The sequence below is a fragment of the Caloenas nicobarica genome, chromosome 7 (genome assembly GCF_036013445.1).
Source record: "Caloenas nicobarica isolate bCalNic1 chromosome 7, bCalNic1.hap1, whole genome shotgun sequence".
Classification (NCBI taxonomy): domain Eukaryota; kingdom Metazoa; phylum Chordata; class Aves; order Columbiformes; family Columbidae; genus Caloenas; species Caloenas nicobarica.
The window spans coordinates 31,710,524-31,723,203 of record NC_088251.1 but is presented as its reverse complement, the minus strand read 5'-3'; the positions used below and the strand labels follow the sequence as shown (position 1 = coordinate 31,723,203).

Below are 12,680 nucleotides of genomic sequence, written 5' to 3'. Positions count from 1 at the left end.
GACAGAACACATCAGCTAGCCCCACAAATCTTGAGTTTCACTAACTTCCACCCTGTTTTTGCTAGGTTGTTGGTAAAATTAGCAATGCATTAGAACACTGCATAAGCCTAGGATCTCCAACTCATAAACTAACAGCTTTCTGGTATTTTGGAGAACAGGGCATGGCACACTGTTGCAGGGGTACCACTGGGAAGGCTCCTCTGTCTATCAGATGTGTGGCGAGGGGAGGAGAAGAAGGAATTTATTTCTGTCTTACATTAAGAAGCAAGGTTGATTATTTCTAGTGCTGCATGTTGTTACTTCTGCTTTAATTCAGTTTCTTCAGAATGCTATAGCTCTGCCATTAGTCTTATTTGAGTTTTGACGTCTAAATACCTCTCAACGTACAGAGTTTCAAAAAAATGTATGGGGCAGCTAAAAACAGGATAGATTTAATTTGTCTAAATATGGATTAAAAACTACTGATATATGAAAAACTTTTCAGTACAGTCCCCGTTAAGCAGAAGAATCTAAATTCAGGATAACCTAACAAGGGATGTTCATAAACATATATGTGACAGTGAAGAACAGAACAGGCAATATAAAAGAAACAATCTACAGAAATACAACTCATAAGTATATATGTTTATTGTTTTTTTGGGGAAAGTACTTTTGTTTTATGATAACCACTGAAACAGTGAAGGAAATATTTTAGTGAGATTTGAGGGCAATGGAAGAATAGACTTGGTGAAGGGGTTTACAGTCAGAAGAATGATGGAATACTGTCTTCTTCTTGGCTAAGCTACATCTGACTGTGAATCAAGGATTTTAATTTCAAGGAGTCTTTATCATGTATGATTTATGAACATCAGTGTCAATTTAGAATATGAAATGCCATCTGCATGGAAGGAAACCTTTGCATTTTATTACAAGAACAGGAATTTCTAATATTATCGCTAGTCATTACATTGAATATTGGTCTAGTCATTGTGTGTAGTTGGCTTTGGATAAAAGCGGAATATAATTGCACTTTAGGGAGATGAAAGTTTTATACAGACCCCAGAAACAAATGTTACAATAGGGAGAATTGCTTTTTTTTATCAGAGAATAGGAAAGCCAGTATGGAACAATACATATGATTATAAAAAGCTGCTCTTACCGATTGCCTCTTCTAAGGCAATCAGCAAACCTGATGTGGATTGTAGAGCTGTGTACACAGTTACCAGAATGGAGGATGGTGTTTTCTTCAGATGCCCATTACATAGAGGAGGGATGAAACGTGAGACTTCTGGGTGGTGGGAACATCAGGGTTTCAGAGAAGGTTGCATTTTGAGTCGGTGTGTGAGCTACATTTTGGGGTTAAATTTTTCGCCAAAGAAAAATTCCCGGAAGTTCCCCTTTTCCCCATTCCCCAGATAAAATGGGAATGGAGTGGTTCAATTTAGTAGGACTCAGCTGGTTCCTGGGTTGGTCCCTAATTTCTGCAGATGCTGTAGGGTGGCAGTTGCTGTGAGACTTACGACTGCTCTCCAGGAAAACTGGAAATGTTGGGAGCCCTGCGGGAGAACAGGCTCTAGTGAGGCTTTCAGCATTTATGTTTTCAAGGCTTTTGAGAGTGTAGTTAAGGTGGGGCGTCTTGTAGTTTCCACGCTTTCAGCTGAGTATCTACAACTCAGTGATGCTTGGGAGGGAGCAGGGAAGCTGCAGAGGTGCTGATGTCCTTGCACTATACAGCAAACCTGCACAGGTGAGGCAGCGTTTGTGAGGCTGCATTCCTGCATAGGTGGCCAGGTGAGCAGGGAGAAAACTTGGCCAGGTTCCCTCTGAATCCTGCCTCAGACCTGGCAAAAATTCATCATGACCTGTATGTGTTTGCAAATAGCTCTGTGTCAGCAAATCAGGATTTGCTGCTGAAACATTTCTTTGCTGGGAAATGACTGACTGGTTCCTAAGACGAGTTTCTTCAGGAGTCTTGATATATAAAATATTGATGTTTGTGGTTCCAGTGGAACTTCTTGTATCAAGGCATGAAAAATCCCTGAGCAAGCTCTTGGGTTGCAATACACTTAAAAAAAAAAAAAAAAAAAAGCATGTTACTGTAGCCCATGTAAGGACTGTGCCTGGTGAGTACGAGAGGCACCCATAATGAGAAAAACAAGTGTGGCTGTCCGCAGGCAGCCTTTACATAACGACTGTGATTGATGGGACAGGCACTGCTGCACTGGCTCTCTGTCTGGCTGCTTGTTCCAGCATTCAGGGGCTGGCCAAGGAGTAGCCCAGGATGCATCCAAACAGCCTTGGGCTCTCGGTGGTGTTTCTTTCATTGCAATTGTGCACTCTGTGTTCATCAAAAAGCCTGGTGCGGTTCCGTGTTGCTTTGTAAGGAGTCACAGGCGTGCTTTTGAAGCATTCACCTGCAGCCCTGTGCCTATGGTGGTGACTATATTTGAATTTCATAATGCTTTTTGCCATTTTGAAGGTCTCGGAAAGGACCTGTTAGCCCAGTGGGCCACTCTCACAGCAGGACGGGGAAGGCTGATTGCTGGACTGGAGCCAGGGAAGGAGTATTGGGCCAGGACAGACTGAAAGCGAATCTGGAAAAGGGGTTTCGTCCACACAATATGTGGTTTGCTTGCCAGGTTTTATCCTGGCATCACTAATGCATTAGTTGGCCCAAGACACTTGTGGCTTTGTGGTGCATAAACACCTAAGTCTTCTGAAGATGGGGTTAGTGTAATGCAGGGCTGGACTGGATTGAGACTTGCAAATCACAGAATGCAATGCTCCTTTCTGGGTTTAGTCTGGGAAATAAGAAGTGAATTTGTTTAGGCTATCTTTAAACATTTTTCCTGTTTTTTAAAACGATGTGATTTTATTTGAATTTTATGCGACTTTAAAGTGATATGCATAATTCAATAATTCACATGTTCTGGTCTGTTTTCTGAACAGCTCACTGCTCATGCAAATTGATCTTCCCCTTGAAGTCTGGTAGGAGCTCTGTTATGAAAATTAGTATTTAGATTTTTTGTTGTTGTTGTTATGTCCACAAGCTTCAAATGTACATGTTACTGGGTTGCATCTTTGTCATCTGTGCCATGCAGAACGGGACAATTCTGCCAAAGTCAGAGTTGCCAGTCTACAGGGAGGGCGAGAGATCAGGCCCTTCATATTTTATAAAGAATGATATAACATATATTTGAGTAGTAGCCACAGAGATAATTCCATTTTCATTAGTTTACGTGATGTACATTACACAAAATAAGGGTTGCCTGCAATTATTCAAAATTTCAGCTAAGGCTTAAAATAATTTTAATGTACGCAGCACAGATGGAAAATTAGGGTTTGTTCCTGCTGCTTTTGAAGTTAATGGATATTTTGTGGTTGACTTTTAATGAGAGCAGGATCCAACCCATAGTTATTAAATTGTAAGCTTTTTGTTGCCTGGTGACAATCAGATATCCTGCATTTGTCTAGCAGAGCGATTAATCTTGGTGAAGACAAAAAAGCACACCCCAAAACTCTCTGTACAGAGTAAGATCAGTTCAGCATACATAAATGACTGTTAATGTAAATGGTCTTCACACAAAAATGGTTACTCATGTTAAAGATTTCAGTGTCTCCAGAATCCAAAGAATGCAAAACTAAGAGCATCTTACTCCAGTATTTTTAGTGAAAAAGAACCACTGAAATGTAAGATTTCCACATCCATAAAGCAGCAGACAAGAACATCACCCTGAACAAGAGAGAGGTGGTGGTGCAGGGGTGCTGCAAACCTTTTACTCTCCAGAGTGAATAGAACTTCACGCAGCAGCTGTAAGAACTGCTGCTAGAGTTGTGGTTTTGGGGTTGGGTTTGTTTTTTAATGAACCGTGAAAGGTGTCACCCAAATGAACCCCAGAAGTGTACAAATGTGATAGGCATCTTTTCCTTCCGTTTCTTTATGTCTAGCTTCAGTTCAGTGCAATAAATCACTCTAAATTTTTTTATTTCGTTAGTGAATTAATTCTTCAGCTGTTTGTAGCCATGCAGGTCCTTCCTTACACATTATTAAACAAACTATACATATTTCACTCTTTCTTATTAACTTAGTTCTTTTGCTCTCCCCTTGCTTTTTCTCAGTTTTCATTAACTCTCTTTTGCTGCCTCATGCTGTCCTTTCTACTGCTGAAAAGCTAGAGATTGGTTGTTTGGCATTAAACTTTTTGATCTGTAATTCCATTTTCCTTCTGTTCTCTTCACATTATGGAGACATTTGCTATTCATTTTCAGGTGAGATGGCATAAATAATGTATATGTGGAGAGCTACACAGAGATGTAGATAGGTGCTTGTACAACAGTCAGGCAAGGCACCTTGCGGCTTAAGCATCTCCAGAAATGACCCCTGATCACGTATCTGTGTCTCTTGAGGGAGGTGCACACTGGCTGGACGGTGAGGCCTCCCTTTCTGGTGTGAGAGGTACCGCCACCAAAATGACTCATTTTTGTTCCTATGTGAATTGCACACCTTGGATCCTGTTTGGAGGCAAGCGGTTGTTCACCCTGGTGTAGCTATCGAATGTGTCTGTTTTGGTGAGGAAAGTGGCACATCCATCATTTCAGCCTTTAAATGCTTCATAAGTCTATTAAAAACTACAACAAGGGTATGTGCATCTGTCTGCATTTGGTTTGAGGTCTCTAGAGACTTTGAAAAAGGACACCAAGCTGGGAGGGGTGGCTGACATGCCAGAAGGCTGTGCTGCCATCCAGTGAGATCTGGATGGGCTGGAGAGTTGGGCAGGGAAAAATTTAATGAAATATAAGAAGGGAAAATGTAGAGTCTTACATGTGGGCAGGAACAACCGCAGGTTCCAGTATAGGTTGGGGAATGACCTATTAGAGAGCAGTCTAGGGGAAAGGGACCTGGGGGTCCTGGTGGACAGCAGGATGACCATGAGCCAGCACTGTGCCCTTGTGGCCAAGAAGGCCAATGGCATCCTGGGGTGTATTAGAAGGGGGGTGGTTAGTAGGTCGAGAGAGGTTCTCCTTCCCCTCTACTCTGCCCTGGTGAGACCTCATCTGGAATATTGTGTCCAGTTCTGGGCCCCTCAGTTCCAGAAGGACAGGGAACTGCTGGAGAGAGTCCAGCGCAGGGCCACAAAGATGATTAAGGGAGTGGAGCATCTCCCGTATGAGGAAAGGCTGAGGGAGCTGGGGCTCTTTAGCTTGGAGAAGAGGAGACTGAGGGGTGACCTCATTAATGTTTACAAAAACGTAAAGGGTGAGTGTCACGAGGACGGAGCCAGGCTCTTCTCAGTGACAACCAACAGTAAGACAAGGGGTAATGGGTATAAACTGGAACACAGGAGGTTCCACTTAAATTTGAGAAGAAACTTCTTCTCAGTCAGGGTGATGGAACACTGGAACAGGCTGCCCAGGGACGTTGTGGAGTCTCCTTCTCTGGAGACATTCAAAACCCGCCTGGACGCCTTCCTGTGTAACCTCATCTGGGTGTTCCTGCTCTGGCAGGGGGATTGGACTAGATGATCTTTTGAGGTCCCTTCCACTCCCTAACATTCTGTGATTCTGTGAAAACTATTCAGTTTTGCTGCGTTGACCCTGAGCACAATAGGTTGAAAAATATTATTTTGTCCAAAGGAATCTGGGTTTTGATTGTGTCTGTGAGTGAGTCTCACAGGGGCCAGCAAACATTTGCCACATTTTCAGCAGTGAGAAACCTCATTCTCTGAGACAGCAATAAGTTTTCTTGCTTCAGCCGAGTCAGTTTGTGTTGCACCCCTGTTGGGCTCTGCAGCTGAGCGTGGAAGCTGCTGTTTGCTGTGGGGAAGGGCAGAGCTGTGGTACGAGGCTATTCAGGTTGCTCACCTAATCCATGGGAAGGTATTTTTTTTGTGGTGGTTGTTTTTTTGGTGGGTTTTTTTCTTTTGTGCTTCAGTTTCTTTCCTTGGCAGAGTGAATTTGTAACTAATCCTGAAGCTAGTAGGTGTGTGGAGCCTTAGGCCTGGACCGCATTGCCTAGATAGGGCACAGTTGTCTCATAGGTCATAGTCAGAGGGAAGTGATTTTCACCCTGCTGGTCCAGGGACTTCCTTGCCTATTTCCATGTGGAGAAGCAGTGATACACTGAGGGAAAACCAAAAGTATGGACATCTCTGATGGCTGCAAAGCGACACTCATTAGAAAATGTGGACATCTTTTTTATTCAAAGGGTTTCTGGCTCCTCATGAGAGTCCCTTTGGTCTTAGTGGAATTTGCAAAACAGAGCTGAAGCAGAAAGTTGAATATTGGGAGCCTGAAACACCATCAAATTTAAATATGGAAAGATTTATTCTTCATGGCTCTGAGACAGGAAAACTCTTGTTCCTCATTTAAAGCATGTGGGACAAATCACGCTTAGATTTAAGCATATGTTTGAGCTTTTTCTTGGCTTTACCCAAAATCACCAAGATACTGAGAGCTGATCATTCTTCTGTAAACTGTTTCTGTGTGACAGAGTGAGCCCAGATTTTGATGTCATAGTTTCCAGGACCTCACTCACAGTTTAAATATATTATTTAGGATTTCACTAAAATCACTGTTGTTTTGAATGAGGTGTAAAATACAGTTGTAACTTTTATATAATTTTTTTAAAAAACCAACTTTATCTCATAACTTGTAATTTATGTATAGACATGATAAAAAGTCTGAAATATTTGCAGTACAAATAAGCAATCTATTGAGTGAAAATTCTTATTTTGTTTTGTAGAATAGATCAGAACACATGTGTTTCACCCAAAGAAGCAACCGAGCAGTTTAACAGCTTCGATGAGGTAAGCTTAACCAAAAGTTGAAATATGATGTTAAAAATTTTAAATTAGATGTCTGGGTTTTGTTAATTCTAAGGTCTTGGAATAATGTAATCACTTGAGAATCTTAGGTTAGCTTTTTAATGGATCATTCTAGTCATATTTTTGGACAAAAGCTTAAAAATGGGATATGAGACTGCTTTAATAGTTTAAAAGCCAGAAGCAAGAGATTTTAAGTAAATTTTAAGCCAACTTTGCTGTTTTCTGTTTGTGCTCAGAAAAGAATTGAACATTCAATATTGACTGAGTGAAATGCCATCTTTCAAGAATACTTGACTCTTTCCTTATATTACAGTTCAAATGTCTTCAGCTATCAACTACATTTTGTTTAAAAATAAGGAGTTCTCAAGGTTGCTACATAAATAAACTATGAACAGTGCAATGTAGTCTAAAAGGTATTCTTGTAAGATGGGAGGAGAAGAGGGTTATAACGAAGAGAGGAAGCAAGGAAATCCAAATAACACCTGTGACACTTGAAACAAGAGCTGTTTTCACAGGAATTATGCCAGGAGGATGATGTGAGAGTAGAGCACAAAGAACCTGTCTGAGTGATCGTGTCAGACAATGGATGCGCCTGGGCTAGATTCTCACAACCAGCAATATACTTGAGGCCAAACCCAAGCTTTGCAGTTATTCAAAGTCGGAAACCTTATGAAGTGTCTCTCACAAACAAGGATGTCCACATACTAGCAGAGAGTACACTTACACACTGCAAGGGCAATGAGCAGCACTGAACTTCAACAAGGAGCAGACAACATTTTTAAGTGTAGTCCAAGACACCAGAACAACAGAAGCAGAGGGGAAAAAAGAGCTGGGAGGAAGGGAACCCATTCCTGTCAAACCATGGAAAAGACAGCTTTGTTTCCATAATGAGCCAGAGAACATCTATGTCTATTAATAGAGGCCTGACTTTCATTAGGGGAAAACCACGATGTGTCCTTTTAAAGAAATTCAGACTTAGCTTCTCCTTACAATGAATTATTTCGTTTGCATTTGTGTCATTGTTGTGCAGCTCACTATTCAAAGTCTCCATGTTGACTGGTAAGGCACATTCCATGACTGACATAAGGGAGTATACTCAGCCTCTGTCTAGCCAATTAAGGCCCTGAAGAAAACATTAAGTTATTGTTTCTTTTGAGAAGCCTCATTGCAAATAATCACCAAAGCTTCCGCTTGAAAGCTTACATTTAAAATTCTTGCAAAGGATTCCTTAAAGGTCAAGATAAAAGAAAATCAGTGTAAGATAGTAAAACAGATAATTAGATCATAAATTAAAATAAATTGCTAATAATTTATGGGGAATGAGAAAGGGTTATGTTCTGGTGCTTTTTTTTGCAAAATCTTAGACTGTATTGTGTCTCGGGTCTACTGCAAACCCAAATGGGCAGGTGTCCTAAGAAAAGAAATTCCCTTCTTAGATTAGAGAAAGTGATGTTCTCACTGCTCATCCATAGTTTTATACAGACCCAGGGCATTTCTTGTTCTATCTTATTGTTGCTTGTTTGTTTCCCATAAAGGAAGTTCTGAATTGAAAATGTCATATGCCTCAAGACACAAATATTGCTGTAACAGATACCACAGAGATTTAGTTACATTCACATAAAACATGCCTATCTTGTTTTAACCTGAACTCTCAGATTAAAAAATAAGGGAGATGCTTTTATACATCCCTCTTCTAATGTGACATATAAAAGCATTAATTTCCTTAGAGTGAAGAAATTGAACAGGTTGATATTTGCTCAGTTTCTTTTCTATATGAACCACTTCAAAGATGATTAGATAATGAAAGCTTGGATTATTCTCCTTCTCTGCCCCAGCTGATTTCATAAATCCAGTAAATCCATCAATGAACTGGATATAACAGAAAAGCTGCCTTCCTACCCTGGAGGGGCAGGAGCAGGCCCAGGGGCAGGGTTCAGACATTCTTAATATTCAGAAACACCGTGTGCGGGGCAGGGCAGTTTCAGTTTATGCGGAAAGCACCAAGTCTGGGCTTTGCTTCTCCTCCCTTCTCCCTGTTGTCCTCTAGGCTGAGCCCAGGCAGGGCCCATGCTGGGGGCAGACTTATTCTCTTTCCCTCTTCCCACAGGTCTTAAATTTACCAGACCTCAGGATGTCCACAAGGATGAAACAAAGGATGCTGATAACAGTAATACTTTTTCAGGGAGGGCCATTTGTGACAGTGGTGGCTCTTTTGGCCATGATTAGCTATCTGCTCTCTGTGAAGTGAGCACGGACTGAGCAGCAGGTCTGGCAGAGCTGTAGCTCTTGGTGTGATAAGGGAGGGCGTGGGGCTGTGAGGCTCCATTTGACATGATGCTTCCCATCGGGCTACGGCCCCCTGGACGTGCTGACCAACACGACTCATGGTGCTGATCCTGCAGGGCCCCATGCAGGGACCTCCAGCTGGAGAGGGAGTTACTGATGGCACCTACTGAGAAAAGGTCTATAAGGTATTTCAGGGAACTCTGACTCATTGCTCCAGCATTATGGTGAAAAACTCGGAGTATTTGTTCATTCAGTGTCCTGTTCTACAGAGGGATTAAGCAATGTGAGTGTGGGTGTGTAGTATTTATCTCTGGATGTAAGAGGTTATCTGTCATCTCAGTAATTCCTTCCCCTAAGGCCTCAACTCTTGATTTTCAATAATCATTGGCTGGAAAAAGAGATGATCAGTGGGGCATAGTCTACAGGATTGCTTCTTTGCAAAGATGGATTCTTTAGTACAGGCTGACCTTCCTCTGCAATCCTAGTGCTGTGTTTTCTCTGCCACACAGGAGTATGATAGTTTAGTGACTATGTTTTCTCAAAGCATTAGCAAAAACTACAAACAGGAGAGAAATATCACACTGTCTCTCTTTCTGTTTTCCTCTAACTTCCCATGAATGTCTTTATTTTTTCCATTATCTTTGATCTGGGATAATGTAGGATGTTTTCTCATCTTCTAATGGTACTGACATGGCCCAAGTTCTTCAAATTGTCTGTTACTCTAAGAGAATATAAGAAGAGATAAGAAGATTTTGTCCAATTATAATGGCTTCTTTTTCAAACTTGCAAAAAACTCTTAAGGGGCAACAATATGGTCATTTTTCCAAATAAGCTTAAGGATTAATTTTAAGTATTAAAATGTCCTTTCAATTGCATTATCATGGATCAGGAATTACTGCTTCAGAAACACTGATGTTTAGGCATGAGAGTAAAGCTGGAATTAGCATCATGTCTGAAGTATTTGAACCGAGATCATTAGCTGATATAATATCCCATGTTTTAAATTACTTCAGTGGTATTGGCTTTCCATATAAGAGCTTACTAAAAGTTGTGATGGTGCCCACCATGACCTAGCATTTCCCTCTATGTATTTTAGTTGTCTGCCTTCACTTCTAACATGTTTTGCAACTTCTTTTAAATGGCCAAGAGCAGAGGTGACCCAGTTGGGCCCCAGAGGCAGGTCTGGACCATGGGACAGTTTCAAGCAGCCTGTGCACAGGCTGGTTCATCTCCAGATGAAATGTATTGCTGAGTGTGTACAGTGCAGAAGAGCACCCATCCCCACCGTTGTGGCAGGACGCCTGCAGTCACATCAGGGCTATACAGGTACTGGAAAGTATTGGAGAATTAGGGGGAAGTTGGAGGTGGTCATTAAGATTTCAAATTAACTTGGGAGGCTTGAGAAGATGAAGACCAGGCTCTTGTTGCCTTCCTTTCGGGAGCAGTTGGTAGCAGGTGGGTCTGAGGCTGGCAGGGTCCAGCCCGGCTGCTCTGGCATTGCCAGTACTTCAAGCATCCCTCTGAGAAGGGCAGGACAGGACATGTGGCAGGGGATGCAGCAAGGTCATCCCACCATTTACTGGGATGCTCCTGGCAGCCATGAGTTGGTGACCCTGGGCAGCTTTGTGCTTGGGCTTTGCTTAAAGCTGTATCTCCTTATGTGTGTTCCCCAAAATACATGTTGTTTTTTCGTGTGTAGTGCGCTGTGGCAGTACCATAGTACTCAACTGTGTTTTAGGAGTAAGATGAAGCTGATGGCATACCCTGGATTCATCATCTCCCTGGTAACATCAAAATGATCAAAGCTACTTACTCTTTTTCACCCTACATCAGATCCCTGTCAAGGGCACATTCATGAAATCATATAAGGTATTTCTATTATTATATGAATTTTTTTAGTGTTTGGCAGTGACTGGAAATTTGCCATCCACCCACTTTCCACAGATGGGTGAAAAATATCATAAGGAAAAACTGAATATACACTGGCTGGTGAATTGCAGCATCGGCATTGCCAAAATACAATGTTTAACAATGTAGTCTGTGTAGCTTTTACACGGAACTTACCATAAATGTTAGTGTATCATAAGAAATAGTCGTGCAACATGAATGTATTTTCTTGACATGGGATTTTTTTTTTTGGTCAAATACTTGAAGTGATAGTCTGTGAAGGTTAAGTATGTTTGTCAGTTATTTGCCTATGTTCACCTCGTTGTTGTGTTCTGGTGTGTTTGCCTATGCTTTCCTGACTTGCCATTTCTCATGAGGTCTGGGCAGGGATCAGAGTCCTCACTGGTCTATAATTGATGTAGTCATCTTTTGCTAGATGACATTAATGACTGTAAGATACTGCCCATCTGCTGTGATAATTCCATAGCTACTTCGTTTGGGCCTAGCTGGAGTGAGAAGCAGTGGAAAATGAGGCCAGTCATGTCATGAAAACTCTTCCCAAAACAGTGCCATAAGTAGGATTCAAATCAGCACCCTTCCCTTGAGAAGAAAAATTCGCTGTCACTTGAAAGCTGTTGAAGGCGAGATGGTTACCGTCATTCTTTCTCTAATTCAAGAAAGTCCTGTAAAGGATTGAAGATGACTTTTAAAGTACCTCATAAAAGATACTCAAATTAATGGTAAAAAGTCTACTAAATACATCAAAAGCAGGAAGCCAGGTAGGGTATCTCTGGGACTGCTAGCTGGCTGACATGTAAAATGGGATCAGTTTCAAGTAATATATGTAAAATATATGTGTCAGTAAGTGACACGGAGGAGATGCCAGTCATTCAAGAGTCTGGAGAAACTGCAGTGTGAAGATAAGGCACTGCTGGTCAAGATGGGTAAATTAACCTTACAAATGGCAGCTCAGCCATAGGATGGCAGGTTGTTAATGCAACATATACCTGGGAATAGTACCCTCTGCCTCGGATCATAGAAAACAGCTCTTTATCATGCTGTATTTTTAAATAATAGTATTAACTTTAGGCATTTGATTATGAATCAGTGCTTGATCTTGCAATCACTTCTTTCCTCTTATAGAATGAGATGTCAAAATGTATCTTGACTACAGATTAGAGGAACTTAATTCTTAAACAAATGTATAGCACAAACCATTTCTGTGTTCATACATCTCTAATATCAAGCTGTTTCTGACAGGAATGGCCAGAGCTCTTGTTCACTCTGGGGCCAGGAGAAGGAACTCGTTCCTGAGTTTCCTTTTTGACCTATGATGAGGCCAAAGTTCAAGTGCTTAAATGTAACCTAATCTGTTTTGTGGAACTGGATGTGGATTTTTAAGCACTCCTGACAGCACATAGAGGGTCACAGAATCTACTTATGGTGATCTTGTGGTTTTTTGAAACTTCTCTGTTTTGAGGCATCTCCTAGAAAGCTCTGCTTTCTGCTCCCTTTTCACTACCTGGATTCTATAAAAGGAATGAAAGGATTAAGGCTGAAATCTTCCCTGCTGTTCTCAGCCAAATTAGTTTCTTTTTAATTTTTTTTTAAATTTTATTTGGTTTGATTTTTTACCTAAAAACACTGCCATCCTTTGGTTTATAAAATGTCTGCATTACAATAAAAATAATGCAAAGACATATT

General features: G+C 41.3%; 1 protein-coding gene across 2 annotated transcripts in view; it reads left to right on the top strand.

Annotated features, from left to right (window-relative positions):
• Nucleotides 1–12,680, top strand: part of FAM13C (family with sequence similarity 13 member C) — a 52,922-nt gene that overhangs the window by 17,304 nt on the left and 22,938 nt on the right. For both annotated transcript variants that reach the window (XM_065639126.1, XM_065639125.1), the window contains exon 5: nucleotides 6,722–6,785. In XM_065639126.1, coding sequence (XP_065495198.1) covers nucleotides 6,722–6,785 — 64 coding nt within the window. The remainder of the gene's footprint in view (nucleotides 1–6,721; nucleotides 6,786–12,680) is intronic.